The following is a 24,706-nucleotide window of genomic DNA, read 5'->3' as shown; positions in this document are numbered from 1 at the left end:
ATGAAGAAACGCTGTGTGGACGGCGGCAGGCTACGGAAGATGAAGAAGATGAAGATAACGGAGAGGATCTCTGAGAGGTATGTCTATGGATGGATGGAGGCATGTTATATTATAGCCTAATTATACAGGGGGGTCTTCAACAGGGGGTCCGGGTCCGGGACCCCTAGGGGGTCATCATTAGAGACACTGCAGGGGGGGGGGGGGCGACAAATCTTTGTGTAATATGGATTCTTTTTTTTTTTTTTTTACCACTTCAACCCTAAAAATCCCCTTTCTGAGGGGAACGTTAGCCGAACGAGCGGACCAAGTAACAGCCATAGGTCAAGTTTGCAAAGGATTGAGGGTTTAAGTCTTTAATTGTCTGAAAACACACATTTAACATAATATATAGTGGTGGTGGGGGGGTCCCTGCTTCATCCCTCTCTCAGCTAGGGGGTCCTTGGCCTGAAAAGCGTTGAAGACCCCTGTTATTGCCTTAATGTACCCGATGATGACGCATCGACATGAACGGCGCTTTTGTTGTGGTGTCTGTCGGCTTCTTTGTGCTACAATGTGAGCCATCATCATCAATCGTCGTCATCATCACCTGTTTGCGTCTCTGTCTGTCTGTCATCGTCTCTCAATTATGACAATATAGACTAATTATTATGAAGAAATCTATGTATGAGCCTGTACATTGAATATATATATATATATATATATATATATATATATATATATATATATATATATATATATATAGGCTATTATGAATAAATCTATGAGCCTACATTGTGTAGAATTGAGCCAATGAATAAGAGACTTAAATACAGTTTGATGGAGGAAGGAGGATGGGCTTTTCTTAGGGGCTGTTGTTGGCTTTTCTTTTTGCACTGTTTCTTTCATGACATTAACGTCTATTGGGCTACAGGCTACGCCATGTTTTATGCAAAAGGAGCTTTGGTTTGGTTACAGTGTGACAACATGCTTCTTGTTATAGCCTAGTAGGCTACTTTAATTGTTATTAGGCCTATTAGTTGTAGCATTAGTGTTGTTGTTATTTTTATTATTAGGCATATTATCATTATCAATATTATTATTAATATTAATATTAATATTATTATAAGTAGTAGTAGTAGTATTATTAGCCTATCATTATTATCAATGATAAGCCCATTATTATTATTATTATTATTATGTAATAGGCTCATAAGAACAGATTATTTGACATGTGAAGATGATATTATTGAAACCGTCAGGCAGCGTCTAGACTGAGTCTAGACTGAACAACATTATGCAGAAACAAAGCAGTAATTTTACATTGATTTTACTGCTTTTCTTTTGTTTTCATCTTTTACATTTGTATGGCCATAAACAGCCTCCAGCGCACATTTTGCGTTGTTAGGAGATATCGTTTCATTCGGTATTTATAGCTATTTACATTTTCTCTGTTGCTTTGTTGTTGAGGTCCCGTCACACACATGCAGAGCCTCTACATTCATTTATCTTCACTGAAAATAGCTACAAGCTGGATTTGCTATTTTCTGCTAAAGTTTCCCTCCAGGGTTTAAATGGTTGAAATGAAAAATCATTTTTCATTTTTATTTTAGACAATTACTGTGTCTGCAACTGCAGGCACAGTAATTGAATCGTCCCGTGCTTTGTATGAAATGTAGAGATATTAGATATTGTGCAGGCTATTCGATAAATGAATTATCAGGTTATTCGTGTATCGGTTGATGTTATTAGGCTACTTCTTTGTGTTGACTGTGTGTGTCTGCTGCTGCTGGGGCATAACGGTACGTCTCACCGCGAGAGAGAGGAGAGGAGACATTGCCATGGTTACCAAACAAAGAAGAAGCGATGTGTTAGTAGCCTATAGATGAACCCATGATGAACAAAGGAGAATGGTCTACTACTGGTCTCTAGTCTGTGTATGGAGCAGCTTATAAAGACCATCTTGAGTGGCGCAGAAAAGCAATATTGATTCACAGAATGACTTAAGGACATTATTGCTACACATATTATTACTATTATTGATCAGTGGTTCCCAAACAATAGGACCAATTTAGGGTCGCAGGCCCGTTTTTGTGGGTCACATGTTAAAACAATATTTTTTTAAAATGATAATTTCAAAAGATTTTCAAAAATAAAAGTTTATTTTATTTCAGAAATGGAATCTGTCACAGGGACTTACCTCCACGGTGTAAAGTAACTAAGTACATTTACTCAAGTACTGTAAGTACAATTCTGAGGTATTTTTACTTTGCTGGAGTATTTACAATTTCAGTACTTTTACTTCTACTCGATTACATTTCAGGCAAATATTGTACTTTTTACTCCACTACAATTATTTGAAAATTTGATTAACTAGTTACTTTGTAGATTTAAATTATAATATTATAAAACATACATTAACCACTTCAGCCCTATTTTATACATATGTCTATTTGAAAATAGCCGATCTACAAGCTCACAACGCGTCGCGACGCGTTGTGAGCTTGTAGATCTGCTATTTTCAGTAACATTAGTAACATTTTGAACTCTGGCCTTTTACTTGTAACAGATTATTTTTATATTGTGGTATTGCTACTTTTACTTAAGTAAAATATCTGAGTACTTCTTCCACCATTGCTTACCTCCAATCCAACCCTGTACACCGAGTGCCAAGCAGGAAGGCATTGTTTTTTTTTTATAGTCTTTGGTATACCGTGTGACTTGGCCTGGGATTGATCCCCGGACCTCCCAATCTCAGGATAGACACTTCACTGAGCTGGTCCATTCACCTACAGTATGGCCGCCCTATGCAGTATATATTTGCGTGTGCAGTATTTATATGCAAAGTGTCATGTATAGTACCAGCGTATGTGGTCGTCACCAGTGGTGGAAGTACCACAAAGTACTCACATTGTGTGTGCGTGTGCGTGTGCGTGTGCGTGTGCGTCTGTCTGTCTGTCTGTCTGTCTGTCTGTCTGTCTGTCTGTCTGTCTGTCTGTCTGTCTGTCTGTCTGTCTGTCTGTCTGTGTGTGTGTGCGTGTGTGTGTGTGTGTGTGTGTGTGTGTGTGTGTGTGTGTGTGTGTGTGTGTGTGTGTGTGTGTGTGTGTGTGTGTGTTAGATGGGCAGCGAGTGAGTGGCGGCGGGTGGCCACACAGAGTTTGTGTGGCCATATGTGGAGGAGGACCATGTATACGTCACGGGAGAAAGGGAAAAAAACAAAAAAACACACGTGATGCGGAAGTCTTCTGCGAGGAGATGTGGAGAGTGGTCGAGCGTACACTTCATACAATCGCTCAATGCGGACTTGGAGAGCCGACTCGGCTCCTCCACTCGCCAAAGCAAATGAACAATTGGGCCCAAACTATTTCCGGGTCAAGCTGGAGTGACCGAGTGGGAGTGAGCGAGTGGCCGAGATTTTGGGTATTGGAATTCAGCTATAGAGTTAAAAAAATAATAGAGAGGGCACCGGATATCCCCTCCCATCCACTTGCATTGAGTTGCTCACCCAGCGCATGAGGCGAAATCACCCCTTCTTCCGGGTTGGAAAATGTGATGGGCGAGGCCTATTTGGGGCCACTGTGACACGTTTTGCGCCACATAGGTGACGCGTTTGGCGTCACGGCGGTGCGCAGCCCCGTGCGCACGCTTGTGCGCAAGCTCGTGAGTCGAGCCCATTGGTCGAAAGCGTTTTCGCTCGTTCATGTACAGTACAGTGGCCCCAGCCGTTTTGAGCTGCAGTACCCATGAATGGCCAGCATGTCCAATGCGCTTCAATGCAAGGTTCTGGGGGCTTCGCTTACACCTTCCTGAAATGCATAATGATGATGTGGACTCTGTTTGTTTGTGTGTTTATACAGTGCTTACACCTTCCTGAAATTCATTATGATGATATGGACTCTGTTCGTTTGTGTGTTCACAGTGCTTACACCTTCCTGAAGTTCATGATGGTGTGGACTCTGGTGCTACTGGCGGACTTCATCCTGGAGTTTAGGTTGGAGTACCTGTGGCCCTGCTGGCTGTTCTTTGGCAGCGTCTACACCACCTTCCACTGCCACGGCCTGGTGAGGTTATTTGATCCATTATACCACATGAACCCAGGTGTCCCTATATTCGGGGCATGTCATTATAATCAGTGGTGGAAAAAGTACTCACATTTTTTACTTAAGTAAAAGTATCAATACTGCAATGTAGAAGTACTCCATTACAAGTAAAAGTAATGCAATGTAGAGCGGCTATTTTCAAATAGCCTAGGTATAAAATGGGGCTAAAGTGGTTAATGTATGTTTTACAATGTAAAAATGTATATCTGCAAAGTAACTAGTAACTAAAGCTTTCTAATAATTGTAGTGGAGTAAAAGTACAATATTTTCCTCTGAGATGTAGTGGAGTAGAAGTAAATTTAAGTATTGACCAATGGAAATACTCCAGTAAAGTAAAAGTACCTCAAAATTGTACTTAAGTACAGTACTTGAGTAAATGTACTTAGTTACTTTACACCACTGATTATAATAGGCGAACATTCCACAAAAATAGCAGATCTACAAGCTCTGTGACGGGAAGCTTGTGGAACGGCTCTTTCTGCTGGTGTTATTTGATATGTTGATATGTTTTGTTAAAACAAGTGTTAAATAGCTCTATATTCTGATAGTAATCATTGGACTATGGAGGGGTCTTCGACATGTTTCAGGCCAAGGACCCCTGGAGAGAGAGATGAAGCAGGGACCCCCATACTTATATTAAATATATTCATATGAAACTTTTTTCATAGATTTCATAGATAGCTTCAATAGACTTCTTTGACAGCACTATCATCAGTGTTGTGTAAATCAATGTTTTTTGTGTTAATGTGCATTCTCAGACATTTAACCACTTAAACCCCCAATACTTGGTCTGCTCTTTTCTCCCCCTCCACACCAAATCTCTTCGCTGATAATAGCCGTTCTACAAGCTCATAAGATCCACAACGCGACACATTGTGAGCTTGTAGATCTGCTATTTTCAGAATAGGGATGCTAGGTTTCAAGTGTTTAAAAAAAAAAGAAGATTTGTCAGTCCTCTTGTAGTAGCTATGAGAATCCCCCTGTTGAAGACCCATGCTATAGAGTGTTTGTTCAGTAACAGGGGTCTCCGCGTTTCTCCAGCTCTTTAGTAAACAGAAAACTTATTTTCAGGTTGGGATACCGATTTTATACAATCAGGAGAGAGAACTCATACAGGATACAGGATAAATAAATGAAGTGAAATTGGAAGTGATGACACAAAGAAGTGAGCAGACGCAATTTGAAGTGGAACTGGAAGCTGATATTATGGTCTCTGTGGAGTTCTTTCTCCTGATTGGATAGAATTAGTGTCCCGACCTGAAAATGTATGTTTTCTAAGAGCTGGAGAGATGGGGAGACCCCTGTTACTGAAACTACAAAACACTATATAGCCATGAAAATGCTATAGATAAACCAATAAAAAAAAAGTTTTGCGTTAGCAATTATGTTGCTTTTGCTTTTGCTTGACCACATTGACAGTGTGGGTTGCGAATGTCCTGCACCCGACGCTCCGTTCTAATGTTGAACATATTGTTTGTCTGCAGGTGATCTGTGTGGTGTTTGTGTGTGCTGCGTTCACCCTGGACATTTTCTGCTTAATCTTTGTCCCACTGCACTGGCTGTTCTTTGGGGCCAGCACCTACGTCCTGTTCAACTACATATGGCACACAGGTGAGAGTTGAACTTATGTCATGGTATCAAGGTGTTTATATGCTCTGTCCCTTCAGATAAAGATATCAAGGTGTATATGTTCTGTCCCTTCAGATAAAGATATCAAGGTGTAGCCTATATATGTTCTGTCCCTTCAGATAAAGATATCAAGGTGTATTTATGTTCTGTCCCTTCAGATAAAGATATCAAGGTGTCTGTCTATATGTTGTGTCTCTTCAGAGAAAGGTATCAAGGTGTCTATATGTTGTATCCCTTCAGATAAAGGTATCAAGGTGTCTATATGTTGTATCCCTTCAGATAAAGGTATCAAGGTGTCTATATGTTCTGTCCATTCAGATAAAGATATCAAGGTGTCTATATGTTGTGTCCCTCCAGAGAAAGGTATGTGCATTTCCACGGTGTCTCTATGGGTGCTGCTGGTCTACACGGAGGCTTCGCTGCGTCTCAAAGACCTGAAGAACTCCCACGCCAATAACCTGTCTCATCTGTTCGCTGCACACTGGTAGGTTGGTCTAATGCAAGAGGTTCCCAAACTTTTCAGCTCGAGACCCCAAAAGATAAATTTGATGTCTCCCAAACTATAGTGAAAATAACAGATCTACAAGCTCACACTCTGCTATTTTCACTACTTCTTCGGTCTTTTTTTCTTTTCTTTCTAATTTATGGAATTTCTTAGATTTTTTTTTTTTACATTTAGTTTATTATTATTATTTTTTTCTGAAAATCTCTTCTGAAAAACAATGTAAGGAATAAAACTGGTCTAATGCACTGGTTATCAACATGGGGTCCTTGAGCGGGTTCCATGGGGTCCCCAGCTAAATGATAGGAACCAAATGGACCCTTGCAGACTTGTAACTCTGAAGAGTATACAAATTACTTACTTACTTACTTACTTACTTACTTAATTACTTACTTACTTACTTACTTACTTACTTACTTACTTACTTACTTACTTACTTATATAAATGGAACCAAATGGACCCTAGTCTCGCATAGCCAGACAACTATTCCGCAATATCCGAATGCTGTAAGTCTGGAACTACACCACCCGAAAGCGGAGAACGGAAGCTGTCATCTGCTGTTCGTCATTTCCGTTCATGAAAATATTTTTAAAGATATCTTTACATTTAATTTTAGAATGTCCATTTCTGATAATCTATCTAAAGATGTTTGTCTGGCGTGTGCGTGTGCGTGTGCGTGTGCGTGTGCGTGTGCGTGTGCGTGTGTGTGTACTGGTGTTCAGTATCGGGTATCCTGTGGTGTACCTGGGTTTCGATGCGACCTGCTACTTCACCAACGTGTTCCGGCTGCGCACACAGAAAGCTGTGCAGAACGACAACGACTTCCACATGCACCTGCTGCAGCACAGCCTGCCTCCAGTGCTGCAGCTCAACACCAGTAAGTACTCTGTCTATATAATACTGGTTCCCAAACAGTGGGTCGACTCGGAGTCGGGACCCATTTTTGTGGGTCGCGAGTAAATATCCCTTAGTTTTTGGTTTCCTACTATTCCTTTAGAATTATTATTATTTCAAAAGATAACATAAAAAGAAGAAATCTACATTTGTCATAAGTTAACCACAAATTAAAACAACTTTTTAGATGTAGTGAAAATAGCTGAACTATAAGCTCGATGCGACGCGTTGTGAGCTTGTAGATCTGCTATTTTCACTAGTTTGGGTCACTGGGAGAATTTGTTTTTTGGGTCTCGAGCTAAAAGGTTTAGGAACCAATGGTCCTTGATGGCACCAGTAAGTACCGAACATCCTCAGTAGCTAAGTAAGTATCCCTAACATAAATAAGTAGTTGTAATTATGTGATTAACAGGTGACCTCATTACATTTAAAATCATTTAAAAGTGAGGTATTAAAAACAATCTATTAGGTTGGATGCTTAATCAGTCACTCAATTAAACAAGATATAATGTATATAATGAAAACATAAAAACATGTAATGCAATCAAGTTTCTACCTTGTTTAGTATTATTTATTTTGTTAATAGCCTATATTTCAGCAGCCATCTTCAAATTGTCAATTTTGACGCATTAGCACATTAGCAGATTTGGATTCAGCACCCCTTAATACCCCTAGAAAACATGTATGTCATAAAAATGAACACGATTTGCCTTCAGCACTTTAAACAAGCACATTTTCTGAAATTCTGCCTATAGTCTAGGTAGTCTCTATTTAAGGCAAAAAGTAGTCCCCACTACTTGATGGGGATGACCTTCCACATTTTAACCCATTAAGACCTGGAACGCATCTGTGTCACTTTAGCTTTCTTTGGCTATTCAAAAATAGCAGATATACAAGCTCATAGCGCGGATTTGTTACTGTTAGGATTTAGATTTTTTTAAAGAATCGCCTCAGGTCTTAAAGGGTTAATCCGTTGTCATGATGTGGTGGTTGTTGCAGCATCCAGGTGGAAGAGCAGACTAGAGAGCAGCAGTGAGTACCAGTGTACCAACGGCACCGTGGTGGTTCAGGACGACTCGGCTCACGCCATGCTGGAGTGTCTGCAGATCCACAGCCAGGACAGAGCCGCCGCAGCCGCAGCCGCAGCAACAACAACAGACAGCGGCAGAGCAGCACCGCCACCCGACTCCAATAACCGCCGCACATCATCGTCGTCGTCGTCATCCTCAGCCAAGCCTGCCGGTGGCGCCAGTGAGTCCCGGGAACACCCCCACCTTCCTCACCCTCCTCACCACCACCACCACCCCCCGCACTCCGGGGCGGGAGGGACTCCGCCGGAGTCGTCCTCCGCGGGGACCCCAGAGAAGCAAGGTTATTATTTTTGTATTTATTTATATGTTTATTTGACAGGCAGTGGTGTAAAGTAACTAAGTACATGTACTCAAGTACTGTACTTAAGTACACTTTCTGAGCGGTGTAGCCGCTCCTATAAGTGGGTTTGGGACCGTCGTGAAAAGACCGTCGTGAAAATGTGTCTTTCCCTGTACTGTGATTGGCTGACTCTATTCACACCCTTTTTGCTGTACCGTGATTGGCTGACTCTATTCAGACCCTTTGCTTTGATTGGCTAGCGAGACGCATGATGAAATTAATAACCTATAAATAGCACCACGCACTTCAAAAAAAATTCTTTTTTTTTTAAAGTGAGCTTCCATCACTGTGATGACCACTGTTGTTTCTAAATAACACCGCTTACTTCACACTGGGTGTGATTTTTACTTTACCTGAGTATTTCCCATTTTCAGTACTTTTACTTCTACTCCACTACATCTCAGAGGCAAATATTGTACTTTTTTTTACTCCACAACAATTATTTGAAAACTTTAGTTACTAGTTACTTTGCAGACATAAATTATTACATAATGAAATATACAGTAACCCTTTTAGCCCTATTTTATATACAGAGGCTATTTGAAAATAGCCGATCTACGAGCTCACAACGTGTCGCGATGCGACGCGTTGTGAGCTTGTAGATCGGCTATTTTCAAACATTTTAATACTACATTTTGATACCAATATTTTTGTACTTTTACTCAAGTAAATGTTGAATTCCGGACTTTTACTTGTAACAGAGTACTTCTGCATTGCAGCATCGATACTTTTACTTAAGTAAAACATTTGAGTACTTTTTCCACCACTGCCGTTACCTCTAACTACGATAACCTTGCAGAGAACCCACCTCAGGAGGAGCAGGGAGGCAGAGGAGGCGTGGTGCGCGCCACCAAGAGCCCCTCCTCGCCGAAGGCTCGCAGGAGCAACGCCACTAGCGCGCCCTCCCCCCCGTGCACCACGACGGGCAGGACGGACAAGCAGCAGAGGGCGGCGGCGTGGAAAGCCCTCAGCACCAATCGGGACCCGCCGGCAGCGGCAGACAGGACCGCCGCGGCCGCTCAGCAGCAGCATCATCACGCCGAACAGATCTCTAAGTACGACTCTGTGAAGGTTCCGTTTTTCACCAGGTTGCCAAACCTGGTCTATATCTACACTTGCTAGTCCTGACTTGTTCGCTAGTCGTGACTTTTTCCTCATTGGCTGGTCCTTTAACCAATGAGGGCTCAATGTCCTCTCAGAATATGGGATCTAAAGACGACGCAAAAGACGCAATGTCACTTACGACCACAATGTTTCCTTTGTGGTCCTATACACATCTTTTAATGTATCTCTATGAACTGTGGCGCTGTTCCTCATTTGGCCTTTCAACGTTGCCATGTTTAGTGAGAGAAATAAGCAACCGTATGGGATCTAAAAACGTTGCCATGTTTAGTGAGAAATAAGCAACCTGGTATAATATTTTTTTAAATATCTTGTTTTTTATTGATTGATTGAATACTTTATTAGTCAGAAATGCAAAACAGCATGAGGTACAGTAAGAGATTGAGGCTAAAAGGTTAATACAAAAAAGTCCTGGGGACTTGTTTCCATTGTGGTCCTATACACATCTTTTAATGGATGGTGTCAGGGCTTACAGAGATGAAAGGGTTAACCAGTGGTTTTTCATCATGTCAAGGACCTCCCAAATTGCATTGCATTGCAATGTATTCATGGTCACGGACCCCCATCTGAAAGGACTTTGTACCAGGGACCCCCATAAGAGAACATTTAATCAACATTATTTGGAAAATTGCGTCATTTTAACCACCTCATCCATTTATGTTGGCTAATCAAAAATAACAGATCTACAAGCTCACATCGTGTCACTTTGTGCCGCGCTGCGAGCTTATACATAGTCTATTTTTGAACATTTTTGAAAAATATTGAAAGCGTTAGAAACATTTTGAGTAATTTTAAATTGTTTAACACAAATCTTCTCTTCTGGCGGCCCCTGGCACAAAACATTTACAGATGGGGGGTCCACGACCAAATATACATCAATTTGGGGGTCCTTGACATGAAGAAGTTTGAGATGCACTGATAAGCAACTTATCCTTTCCCCTCCCTCCCTCCCTCTCTCTCTCTCTCTCTCTCTCTCTCTCTCTCTCTCTCTCTCGTGTCTGCCGGTGTCTCTCGCCCCAGGCTGGACCAGGAGCTGAGGAGGCTGAAGGCAGAGCTGCAGAGCAGCAGACAGAGTGAGCAGGAGCTGAGGAGTCACATGAACAACCTGACCAACAGTGAGAGGAGCCTGAGACCAGAGCTCTCCCTGCTCAGACAGTCCAACACGCTGCTCCAGAACAAGTAATCCGGCGCCCTCTACGGGCACATGTTGTGCATTGCGATCAATTCATCTTCTGCCACATCAAAAGTGTTTCTCAACCCCTTTTCAGCTCCAGACCCAACAAGATACATTTTGGGGAATCAAAAGTTGCAAAAAATACAATTATAAGTATATAATTGTATATATTGTGTGTGTATATATATATATACACACACAATATATATTATTACATTTATTATTATTATTACCTTTATCATTATTATTAATATTATTACATAAATACAACACATTATTCAGGGTTGTAATTACTGGGAGGTTGGGGGGTAAAACTATGCCTCTGTTTATGGAAACCTCATTATGTCCAAAACTATTACTTTTTAGGATTCAAATTCAAAAACAGCAAGTAGTAGATCCACAAGCTTCTGCTACTTGTGAGGCTTTTGTGTGACGCTGTGGTATATGATCAAATAGGGCGTTAATTTGAGAAAAAAATACACGAAAAGTTAAATTATGGAGATGGGGATGTGTTTTATCCCTGCTGCCTCTGGTCAGACTGAATACATTTCTATTGGGAAATGTAGATAATTATGTTTGATAATATCACAATTTAACAAGTGCCGCGCTACGAGCTTGTAGATCTGCTATTTTTGAAAAATCACGAAAGTTGCTGCAAATCTTTGAATATATATGTTTTAAAGTGAACATTTTTTACTCGGATTTGTGCTTCTGGAGGTCCCTGGCACAACATATTTTGAGATGGGGGTCCGCGGCAAAATACATATAATTTTGGGGGTCCTTGACATGAAAAAAGTTCGAGAACCGCTGATATTATAGCAACATAGGATTTAGAAGACATTTGTAGAATCCCCCAGAAGCAAAGATTTTAGTTAAAAATGATCGCTTTAAAAAAATATTTATTCAAAGATTTGCACAAATGTTCCACGATTTAAAAAGAAATAGCAGATCTGCAAGCTCATAGCTTGTAGATCCATTCTTTTTACAAAATGGAACCCTGACGTCTGGTCTCTTTTATGTGTGCGGCAGGATTTTGTGTCTGAGCAAAAGCAAGCAGAAGGACAAGCAGACCAGCGCCATGCTGGAGAAGAAGACCAGAGCCGAGACGGAGGCCAGACTCTCCGTAGAGAGACAACTGACCGAGCTACAGCAGCACAAACTGGACGAGGCGGCTAGCTCCGCACGCAGCCTAGCTAATAGGTAACAACACCTCAAAATACATAGTTGTTTATTTGATTTCATTTGTTTTTATTGACGGGTTTTAGCTATAACTTGTATAAAGATAGAATTAAAGGGGTGTAAATGGTATTAGTTTTTTGTTGTTGTTGTTGTTAAAATAAGCGTTAAAGGGTAGTTCACCCAAAACATTACTTATTTTCTATCAATTACACACCCCATGAAGCCTTGAATTCATGGAGATTGATTTCGTTTTTGTCGCATTCGTCTCCGCCGGTCATTAAGTTATTGGCACAGGAATGTGACAAAAACTAAAAAATCGCCATGAATTCAAGGCTTCATGGGGTGTGTAATTGATAGGATTTCTTTTTTTTGGGTGAACTACTCCTTTAAGCAGCTCTATATTGTGATAGTAATCATTGCTATAATGAGAGTTTGTTCAGTAACAGGGTCCGTTCTTCCCGTCTCTCCAACTCTTAAGTAAATAAAATGTTCAGGTGGGTTAACAATTTCATCAAATTGGGACACTTCAAAATTCAAGCTGATAAATTGGTTCCTCTCTTCTGATTGGACGAAATTGGTGTCCCACCTGAGCATTTATTTTTCTGTTAAGAGATGGAGAGACAGGGGACCCCTGTTACTGAACAAAAACTCTAAGAATGATTACTATCAGATTAATAGAGCTTTAACATTTTAACAAAACAAAAAAATGATTTTTAAATATCACTTACAGCACCTTTAAATTGACGAATATTATGACAAATAAACTGCCTCTTGTATTTGTAATATTACGCAGTACAATTCACTCCAATAATTCACAATGATAGTGTCTTTATGCCTTATCCTAACAGCTTAGGTAAGCAAAATACATGTACAATATAGCAAAGAATATAAAGAAAATCATGGCTTGAAATAATTACATTTCAAGAGATGCAGGCGATGCAATGTTTTGCCTGATTTATATTTGGTTGTGCTCTGTGTCAGGGAAAATAGCAAATCTGCTATTTAGAAAATCTCGTCTCTGTCAGGTGGAAACCTCATTATGTCCAAAACTGATACTTTTCAGGATTAAAAATTAAAAACAGCAAAAGTAGCAGATCTACAAGCTCGAAACACGTCGCTTCGGGCCGCGTTTCGAGCTTGCAGATCTGCTACTTTTGATGCTTTTGTGTGACGCTGCAGTACACTCAAGTAGGGTGTTAATGTACACACAAAAAACACAAAAAGTTAAAATATGGAGATAAGAGGATTCTATCCGACAGCAACAATCTGCCACTTTACCGACGCACGACCAAGTACAAATCACCCTTTTCCCCCCCTCTTTTCTGTGTGAAATCCACCTGAGCTGAAATTGAAGTCCCTGCTGTTACTTTGCATTTTCTCCCGTTTTCCCCCACACCAGGCAGGAACATTCTGAGACCCTAATGTTAAGGAAAAGAGTTAAAGATCTAGAAACAGAGTACAAACAACTACAGCTGGACTGTCAAGTCAAAGAGGGCCGTGTGCTAGATCTAGAGAGTGATGTGGAGGTATTATTCCTTTAACTTTACTCAGGAATGAAACGTGTTCAGTTTGAATGTCTGTGGTGACTTGTTACGTTTTGCGGTACTTTGGCTTGGGGTTTTATTTTTTTTTGTTTCGTGCAGTTTTTCTACTTTGTTGCTGTTTGCAGTCATTGGTTATGATGTCATGTGCGTCGTTGTTTACGATGTGTTGTGTCATTTTAGTCATTGTTATGGGTTTCGTGTGATTTGAGTGCGTTGTTTAAGACATTTTGTGATGTTTTAGTCGTTTTATATGGCTAAAATGTGTCGTGTCATTTTAGCCATTGTTTATTTGTTTTGTGTCATGCGGTCATTGTCTATGATGTGTTCATTGTTTGTGATGTGTTTTGTATCATTTTAGTCTTGTTATGATGTGTTTTGTGTTCATGACGTGTATGAGGGGTCCTTGAGAGGGGTACCAGGGGGCTCCCAGCAAAATGTGTTAATTTTGCATTCAATTCGGCTTAACCACTTGACCCGATATAATTGGCTATTTGAAAATAGACGATCTACAAGAGCTATTTTTTCTATTTAAAAGAAAAAATGTTTAACATTTGGAATATTTTTGAAACATTTTTACACAAATCTTGTACGGGGGTCCCTGGCACAAGATGTCTTCAGATGGGGGTCCGTGGCCAAATACATATCAATTTGGGGGTCCTTGACATGAAAAGGTTTGTGACCCACTGGTCTAGCCGACACCAGCTCGGCACCCCTGAATCGCTGCATTCCACACTCTCCTGTCTAGCATCAGGGTCTTGAGCTCTGCGGCGTTGCTAGCTCTGCAGTGCCAGTTTGCCTCGCCATCAGTTCCCGGTGCCTGACGCAGTGCCCTGCCGCAGCCTCATCCTTCTCTCTCTGACCTTGTCCGTGACCCGCCGGAGGCCTCTGTATAGAGGTCCACGTTTCTGATGTGGTCCTCCCGTGTGACATAGCATCAAGTGCCGGTCGTCGCATTCCTGTGTAGACTTTTCCTGTGAGCATCCATGTCTCGGCCACGTACAGCAGTACTGATTCTATTGTACAACAGCCGCCTCTTGAGGTCTTATGTCAGATTTGCACTCTCTCCTGATCCTGTACAAGACATCCCAGGCAATGCCCTCTGGATCTTCAGATCCTGTTCCGTCGAGGCAGTCCAGGCACTGAGATATTTGTAAGTTTTTGACCACCTGTGTTAACTGACATTACTTTGGTTTTCTTGGCATTGAGTTTCAGGCCAATCTTCCTGCACTCCTTTTCTACTGCCAGTAGTAAGTAGTTCCCTTCCTTTCTCTGCTGTGTCGGAGACGAGGGCAATGTTATCTGCACAGTCGAGGTTGGTGATCGTGATGGGATGTACTTGCTGAGTCTTCCTGGGGACCAGCGAGAGCCCCAGTGTCTCCTCCCTGCTACTGATTGAGCGTCTCAGGGCATGGTCAATCACTACGATAAACAGGAAGAGGGCCAGTCTGTCACCCTGTAGGACTACCATGAGTATCTCAATCTTGTTCTCACCATTGTGGGTCTGAACCTTGGCTCGAGTCCGACTATAGCTTGCTGCACCATCTTCTCAGGAACACCATAGGCCCGGAGAATGTTCATGAGTTTCCCTTGGTGTATGGTGTCCAAAGCTTTTTGGAAGTCAATGAAGGTGATCACTGCTGACAATTTCCACTCCCTGACACCTTCCAGTAAACTCCTCTGAGCCACTATCCGTCCGACTGTTGTGCGCAGAGGGCGAAAGCCATTCTGTGAGTTTCCCAGCAGAGGGTGTAAGACAGGTCTAAGGTGGTTGAGGATCATCCGGTTAGCTGTCTTGGCGACCAGTGATCTCAATCTAATTCCCCGGTAGTTGTACGTCTTGGCAAGGTCCCCTGACTGGTACAGGAACAATAATCACTGCACGCCACAGCTTGGGTAGCTTGCCAGACGTGTGTGCTTGGTTGATAAAGTCCAGCACTTCCTCGTCTATGGACACGTACTCTCTTGCCACACTTGACGTTATAGTCCTCTGGTACTCATCCACGGTAAATGGTCCGTCTGGTATGGGAAGGTCATGGAAGATGCTCGCACACTGAGGGCTCCAATGTGACAGATGCTTCATTGCACCACAAAAATAGCTGTGACGTTCCAGCTCAAAGCTCTTCCTCAGACTCAGTCCTCAGTCTGAGGAAGAGCTTTGAGCTAGAAACGTCACAGCTTTTTTTTTTGTTCAGGTTGGGGATGTGCATGTCGTTTTCCCTTTTTCAAGTTCATGAAAGACAGCAGCTATCGGGCCATCCTCCCCCTGCAGGAGGATTTATCAGGAATCTTTTTGAAATACGAGTAACAAGTTTCCGTTCCTCTGCACTTATACTCCCCTGAATCCCCTGACTGAGAAAAGTTTCTGCCAGAGATGTCATTGTCTATGGTGTGTTTTATGTTGTTTTAGTCATTGCATGCGTGTTTTGTGTTGTTTTAATCATTGTTCATGATGTGTTTTTGTCATTGTATTCATTGTTTATGTGTTCTGTGTTCTGTGTCTTTATATTTCACTGTGAAATCAACCAGCGACACTTTGTTGATTGTTACGATACAGTGTGTGCACTATGTATTGTGGTGTATTGTGTGTGTATTTCACTGGTTCTCAAAGTGGGGTTCTGGATCCCCCAGGGGTCCTTGAGGGGGTTCCAAGAGGTCCCCAGCTAAATAGTTGATAGTTAGGAACCAAATGGACACCTTATTTGTCTGTAACTCTGAGAGCGTACAAATGGAACTAAATGGACCCGTTTGTACGCTCTCAGAGTTATGGCGGTCCGTGGCGTAATGCCTACCAAACTGGGGGTCCTTGAAATTAAGAGTTTGAGAACCACTGGTGTAATTTGTATTTAAATTTGTGGTGATGTATACACTCCATGACGCATGCCGCAGCACAAGCCAGGTGTTTCATAAAAACAATGCACAGCTCAAAGGGTCAAAGGTGTCTCCATGCTGAAGCCATTGACTGACATGAATGGAAACCAAAGAATGCATCCTTTGGCACATTCCAGTAATGTGCAGCTTTGACTGTTTTATGAACGGCTGGCCATCAGTGTTTGAAATGTTTTGTATATATCTCTTTTGTTTGTTTTCCGCATTGGTTCCCTGAGTGGATGATGGAAACAATATCCGTCTTAACTTTTTTCAACCTGGCGAACTTATTTTGGGCATGTCATTATAGGTAAAATATTTCTAAACTTTTTTTTTTAAATACAAAAAGTAATAGCAGAACTACAATCTCACAACGTGTCACCATGCGACACGTTGTGAGCTTGTACATCTGCTATTGTATCTATTCGTCGTATACCTAAGTATACAGGGTTGAAAGGGTTAAAGGAGCACTGCACCCATTTTCAACCATACCTTCATATTGAAAACAACTGTCCCCACTGTTATTTGCAAGGTCCTCACTATTGCTAATTATAAGATGCTAGTGGTATCATTCTGAATACTCACTGCTGTGTCTCAGAGGAGGGCTGTGGATAGTTCAGAAACATGCCTACCAATGACATCATCAGTAGGCAGGATTGGACAGACATTTCAACAAGATTTGCGATCTTATAATTAGCATATAAGGTTGAACATGGGTGAAGTGCACCTTGTGTGGTTAAATCCGAACAATCAAAAATACGTTTTTGTTGCTTGTTCCAAAGTGAGATATCTACCACACACATGCTACAGAACAAAAGAACACAACGTTCTCAGGGAACCAAAGCGAACACAGCGGTCACCATACAAGGGTGTTAAAGGTGGTGTAAGTGATTTCATTTATTTATTTGTATTATTTATTTTATTGTTATTTTTGTTATTATTATGTATTTATATTGGGAGGGACGTTAATAGCTCTGTATTCAGATATGAATGATTAATATAGAGTGTTTGTTCAGTAACAGGGATCTCCCTGTCTCTCCAGCACTTTGGTAAACAGAACATCAGGCCGGGATACGAATTTCATCCAATCAGATCCTGATACAGGATAAACAAGGAAGTGATGATACAATTAGCAGGGGGGGGGGGGGGGACCGTTAGTCCCCAAGGCTACCTGATTGGGTTAAATTGGCAGCACCAGAACATTTATTTTCTGTTTTTTAAAGAACTGGAGAGACAGGAAGACCCCTGTTACTGAACAAACACTCTATAGAGATGATTACTATCAGATTATAAAGCTTTCACTTTTAACAAAAACTTTTTTTGTTTTTGTTTTAACCAATAAACCAATAAATATCACGTACAGCACCTTTCTTACACTTGTACACTCTCAGAGGTAACCACTTAAACCCCATATGGTTGAGCGGAGTCCCTCAGGGCTGTATGCTAGTGTATTTTATGTTTTTGCTCTACATTAGATACCTTCGCAGAAAATAACCGATCGACAGGCTTGTCGATCTGCTATTCTCCTGCGAAGGTTTTCCCTCAGAATATGGATCCTGGGTTTAAGTGGTTAAATTAGCGTTTATATAGAGAAGGAGACGACCTCACAACCTCACAAGATGCCGGCCCCATCTGTGGCGCCATCTTGTGAGGTCCGCCGCTAGGACAACAACAACAACAACAACACGGTGCAACGTCCAACGTTATCTCTTTCTGGATTGTTTGTGATAATGCCAGGCGTTGGAGAAGTACCGCTGTGTGGAGCAAGAGACGGACATGCTGCTGTCCACCTTGTCAGCGCTGCAGGAGAAGGCTCAGCATCTGGAGTACAACCTGAGCGCCGAGACACGCATCAAACTGGACCTCTTCTCAGCCCTGGGGGACACCCGCAGACAGCTGGAGATCGAGCAAGGTGGTCCCCTCCCCCCTTAATCCCCCCCTCTCCCTCTCCCTCTCTCTCTCTCTCTCTCTTTAACCATCCCCTGGTGTGTTTGAAATTCTTCTTGTACATGGTCTTGAGTGCTTGTGACGTTTTGACTTTGTCAGTCAGTCTGTTTAGAGTCTTGACTTGACCATACAGGTATATGTGCCTATTCGGAATGCCCTATGTTCCTAATGTTTTGTTACACTGAGAATAACTCATTTTCTTCTTTGCGTCTCTCCTGCAGGTAAAGTGGTGAGGCAGGACAGGGAGATAGTGGAGATGAAGAAGAAGATCGCAGACGTCATGGCGGTCACTCCCGGCATGTCCTACATGACGCCACAGCCCCACGTGCCCCAGTATCTGACCAAGTTACTCAACTCTGAGCGCTACATGCTCAACCCACGGGCCCTCATGTACCAGTGTCTGAAGAAATAAGGATCAACCCACGTCGGACCCTCATGTACCATTGTCTGAAGAAATAAGGATCAACCCACGTCGGACCCTCATGTACCAGTGTCTGAAGAAATAAGGGATGCTGGTTTTTTGTGTTCGTAAAACCCTCTCGGACGGAAACCTCCTTGTGGAGACCACCTATGCGTGGCGGGGGGGGAATGGCGGATGGTTCCTGGATGATTATGTCACAGACTTGTAGGTTCTCAGAAATGGGGGTCCAGGGACCCTCAGGGTAACTTGAAGGGGGGTCCCGAATGGACCTTCACAGGTCTGTAACTCTGAGAGCGTGCAAATGGAACCAAACCATTTGGTTCCATTTGCACGCTCTCAGAGTTAAGGAGGTTGTGGTTGAAATGTTAAAGTTTGAGAAGCAGAATCACAGAATCGAATGCCTCCTGATTCTTGAATGACAACTTTGACGGACATCTACTTCCGACGGTGGGAGGTGGACACAACGAGTGTGGGGTCAGAAGTTGACAGATGACTCGATCTCATGAAGCCTCCACTTGGGGAAATGCCTTTTTTTTGTTAACGCATTTCTGGTGCTAAGCTGATATCAGATATACATAGAAATATTAAACATTGTACAACAAAAATTGATTGTTGGCATCAGTGTAGAATCTGTACCGTTGAAAGTTATTGGGGCTATTCGGTATACCTTAACTCACAATTAAAGTCAATTTTATGTTACAAAGTGGTGAAATTTATAATGATAATAATAAAGAATGTTTTTTAATATATTGAGCAATGAACATAAATGTTCATGTTTTAAAAAATGGATTTCTGGTATTGACTTCAGAATAATTAGTGGTGTGTTAAGAGTTGAGTGATAAAGGTGGATGAGAGAAGGGAGCTGTTTCTCTCTGGCATAAAACTATGTATTTATTGTAAACTGTGCGTTGCTATTCTGCAAACCTTGGCCCCGGGCTCTGAAACTATAGACCATTTGAACGAGGGAGAGGATCATTAGATTCATTTTGAATGTGTCTATAACTTAACCAATTTAACCCTGGCGTCCCTATTTTGCGCGTATCATTATGGGCACAATTTCTCAAGAAATGTCAGTATTTTCTTTTTAAATATCAAACTTTTTCAAAAATAGCTGATCTACAAGCTCACCATGTGACATCATAGTACAATTAAGTGTATATTAGAGCTTAAATGGTTCAAGTAAGTGTATTCCTTTTACTTAAGAAAAAATAAGTGTTAAATAGCTCTATATTCTGATAGTAATTGTTACGATAGAGTGTTTGTTCAGTAACAGGAGTCTCCCCATCTCTCCAGCTCTTTAGTAAACAAAAAAAATTGCCAATTGCCAGATGCCAATTTGTTCCAATCAATTTGATCCAATCAGGAGAGAGACCTCATGCAGGATACAGGATAAATAAATCAAATTGATGTAACTGAAAAAGTGGGCAGAACAATTGCAACTGGAACACTATTAAATTAAAGCTGTATAAATGATATTTGTGGGGTTCTCTCTTGTGATTGGATCAAATTGGCACTGTTACTGAACAAACACACTATATATAGAGTCTATAGCAATGATTTCTACTATAAAATATAGAGCTTAAACTTTTTAACAATGGACTTTTTGTTTTTATAAAATATATATATACACAACCCTATATACTTTGTTTACTGGGGTTCTTTTACTAATTTTGAATACAATACTTTTACTTGTAACAGAGTATTTCTATATTGGGGTATTGATACTTTTACTTAAGTAAAACATTTGAGTACTCCTTCCACCACTGCTATCTGGCATTGTGAGCTTGTAGATCTGCTATTTTCACTGGATAGGGACGCTGGGGTTCATGTGCTTGAGGCTGAGTTGTGAATAACATAATAGATCAGTTGTCCTCAACCTGTGGGTCGGGACCCCCAGGGGGGTCCCTACATGATTTTTTGGGGGGTCCCCAGATGACCGTGAAGTACTAGCAAAAGTAATTAACAAAATATACTATAAAAACTGGTCAAACATTGGCCAAATTGTCAAATAACATCAGAAAGAGGATTTAAAAAAAAATGCCGATCTACAAGCTCACAATGCCTCGCATTGGGAGGCGTTGTGAGCTTGTAGATCGGCTATGTTCACAATATTAATCTGTGGAACCGAGGCAAACTAAGTGTAATGCCTCAACTCCTACAATTCCAAGTGCTTGTCAGGGTGGGGTGTCCCCAGTTCAAATATGATTATTTTGGGGGGTCGCGACCTGAAAAGGTTGAGAACCACTGGCATAGATGAATGCTGTCGACCACTGACTAATGGCTGTGAGAATTGCTCTTGATTTGGATTCTTGTGCCTATACCGACATTACTTTCCCATTGGGAAGTAACACTAATTTAATGTGAAAGAGTAATGTGTTTGGATTGAAGTGCTACGTACCGTTTTTTGTAATCTTTTCTACTCACGTTGTAAAGACGAAAATTGAAAATCACCCTGTATTTGTTAATACAGTAGAAATGGATGTCAACCGTTTTGGTAGCTTTTCTTTCTCCTTTAGAGTGTTTCTAGGGTGTTTTATATGAAAACAGATTTTTTTAGTCTTGTTGTATTTTACTATACCGCTGTAATTTTGTACAGCAATGTGTTTGTCAGCATGGACAATGTGTTTTAATTAAATTGATATTTGAGCACAAATTGTGTCATATAAGGTTATGTATAATGAATTATACCTTGTATAAGGGCTACGGTTTCTTAAGATTTCGATCAAATAATTGATCATTTGAAAAAGGATGTTACTTTTTTTTTGCATAAACGATTTGAACAAATTCCGCCTGATTTTTTGCCTCAAACATTTTTTTGTGTGCGTTTCACGTTGCATCACCTTAAATATAATCGTAAAATATTCAGAACCTGCCTTAGAGCTGCAATCTGTAGATTGTCAAGGCAATCTGTATTGTGGTGCTCGGAAAATACAAGGACACAAAAATGAGACGGAGACAACAACTCAGCGCTTAAAGTATGAGAGATTTGAAAGTATTTGAATACTGGGGCCAATGTTGTTGCAATGGAACAGTCTGTCTGACTCCCAGAACAACATGGGGTTATATACCCAATGCAACAGAACAAATCAGCAAACAGGAACAGACAAGAATTTACAATGAGAGTAACAAGCCCACCCCTTTGACCATATCATTTTAATTGTCATATGATTTTTTTAAACGGAAACCATTCCAAATCTTATCTCCACAGCTGTTGGAGATAAGACGCTACAACTGTGCTGGTCAAGGCAAGCAGCAAATAGGGTGCCTACTTGTGGAGAGCGGATTATTTTTTGTGTACTAGTTGATTTAAATGTTCACATCTCAGATTTCTTCAACAAGATCCATGCCATCCCCGAGCAAACAGTGAATGTTGTTGCTGTCGGGTGTAAACCTTGTATGTTCAAAACCGTAACGTTTTAAATTCTATTTAAAGAACATTTTAAATAGTGAAAATAGCCGATCTGCAAGCTCACGACGCGTCACGTGTTGTGAGCTCGTAGATCTAGTTGCTTGTAGATCTATTTGCTGCAGCAAGTACTCGGACCACAGGTTCTGACATCATAGTACGCTGTATAATACAGTAGAAATTATGTATAAAACATAACCGTCTATGTCGGGTGGAAACCTTTGGAATGTCCAAAACTGTTACTTTTCAGGATTCAAATTCAAAAACAGCAAAAGTAGCAGATCTACAAGGTCAAAACGCGCCGCTTCGCACCTGCGTTTTGACCTTGCAGATCTGTTACTTTTGATGCTTTTGTGTGACAAAAAAAACACAAAGAGGTTTCTGCCCGATGGCAACGATATGTGAAGAGAATTGTGGAGGTGTTTCTCCTTGGCCTACTGGCAGTATATATGCATGAGAAATGTGTCGCTGACACAGATACAGCAGTACACACACAGGGGTGAAAACCTCCAGCCTAGTATTTCTAGAAAGGGGAATTCGGTGGAGAGCTCATATCTCCGCCAGGCCAGGTAGTCTAACAATATTGATGATGTCAGTCTTGCCCATATATGGAGTTCCACACAGTTCCAGACTTGGCTATGGCCTAGAACAGTGATTCTCAACCCTTTTCAATTCAAGGACCCCAGTTTGCCATGCATTAGACAACAGACCCCCCCCCCATTTGATGATCTTTATCTCTGGGACCCAAATCTACACGGTAAAATCCTCAGTGTTCATTTAACTCTGAGAGTTACAGACCCTTAAGGGTCCATTTGGTTCCTGAATATTAATCATTTAGCCAGGGGGCTCCTGGAGCCCCCTCAAGGACCCCCAGGGGTCCCCGGACCCCACGTTTAGAACCAATGGCCCAGAGAGGGACACTGGATCTGAGGTACATTCACGAAAGACAGAACAGTTCTTGACGGATTCGAAACCTGTTTGGGGATCAATTGACTTTCTTGGGCTGCTGGCAGCGTACTGTATGCTCAAGAAATCTGACTGTGATCGATTTAGTGGTTTGCAATATTGTCCGTGGACACAGACTCCGATAAAGACAGGGGCAAAAACAAAAGTAGGCCTAAATTCTCTTCCCTGCCTTCGGCTGGTGGAGACAAAATGGACGTAGACATATTGACGTAAGACATTGTCATTACTAGTGGACCCAGATGAAATTTGATGATTGATGATTTTTTTTAATTCCTTGCTTTATGGATTAATAAAAGATTTTCTACTTGAACTGAACAGAGCTCCCTTGGACCTTCTTTAAGTTCACCGCCTTATTTTCTCCACTGTGGTGCCTATATGGGTTCAGGAGGTTAATGTAAAACAAATAAAAGGTCCTATCATACCAAGATTTGGCGGCCCCCCTGCAGTAACGCTGAGGAACCCCTAGGGGTCCCGACCCCCTGTTGAAGAGCCATGCTTTACATATTAAATGCTGTGCAGCATGTGGGGTTTCTCATCTTGCGTGGCGTATAGCTTTGGTGGTGGCACTGGCACTGGCTTCACCTCCCTGATGGAGAGGCTCTCTGTTGATTACGGAAAGAAGTCTAAACTTGAGTTTGCCGTCCACCCAGCTCCCCAGGTGTCCACAGCACCCTGGAGCTTAAGGCCAATGGAAATGGTCGACTGAAAAAATGCTAGATTTGTTTTGTCCGAGTGCTTAAATGTTATCTGTGTTAGTTTTTCTAATCAATCTTATCAAGGTTATAGTTTATCCCACAGGAAATAATAAAACTGTGGCCTCAATGAGATTATATTGAAACAAACAATGATATGCCATCCAAGCCATGTTGTTGACTTCATCATACGTGATACATACATTTTTGGATTTGTTTTAAACGTTTCAAATAGAAATGTGGTACTTTTGACTCCACTACATTTCTACAAAGGGACTCTTGTGACCCAACTTACATTATGAATTAACCACTTAAGCCTTATTTCAAATATAGTGAAAATACCTGAACTACAAGCTCACAACATGTCACATCGTGACATGCATACCTTAAGGCAGTGGGTCTCAAGGGGAGGGGGGGGGGCATTTGTAGAATCTGCCTCAGGTCTTAATGAATTAAATCTGACAGGAGCCAGGTCAGTGGAACCCCCCTTTTAGCGTGGTTGTGAACATCACTGACTTTAGTAAGATAATTACTAAGGTACTTTGGAGCTACATTACTCAACATCCTACTGTACTGTATATGTACCATGCACATCTTGATTTGGGTTTTACTCTTTCATCTACTCTGAACCATTTCAGGCTGTCAAAGCATGCTTTTTGCTGGGATGAGGAGGTGAGTGTTGGGCAGTGTTGGGCAGTAACGAGTTACTTTTAATATATTACTGTAATATTATAATTTTACCCAGTAATGAGTAGTGTAAGGTATTACTCAGAATCAGTTTTATTGTCACATCACAATGGTCATTATAAGTTGGCACCGTCAGAGAGGGGACTTTTGGTCCACTGCCACCACTTCCA

At 41.4% G+C, this 24,706-nt stretch overlaps 1 protein-coding gene across 1 annotated transcript; it reads left to right on the top strand.

Annotated features, from left to right (window-relative positions):
* LOC308102625 (macoilin-1) lies at window positions 1–18,776 on the top strand (the record flags this gene model as incomplete). Its single annotated transcript, XM_080452426.1, has 12 exons — window positions 1–77; window positions 3,896–4,037; window positions 5,561–5,687; window positions 6,063–6,189; window positions 6,931–7,085; window positions 8,102–8,473; window positions 9,333–9,588; window positions 10,676–10,834; window positions 11,859–12,029; window positions 13,408–13,534; window positions 18,155–18,329; window positions 18,586–18,776. 12 exons carry the CDS (start codon window positions 1–3, stop codon window positions 18,774–18,776), a joined length of 2,079 nt encoding a protein of 692 aa, XP_080308552.1.
* Window positions 18,777–24,706: the final 5,930 nt, after the last annotated feature.

This window comes from Gymnoscopelus braueri (genome assembly GCF_963280865.1).
Source record: "Gymnoscopelus braueri genome assembly, chromosome: 16".
Classification (NCBI taxonomy): Eukaryota; Metazoa; Chordata; class Actinopteri; order Myctophiformes; family Myctophidae; genus Gymnoscopelus; species Gymnoscopelus braueri.
The sequence above is the reverse complement of the archived record's forward strand: the minus strand, read 5'-3'. Positions and strand labels throughout refer to the sequence as shown.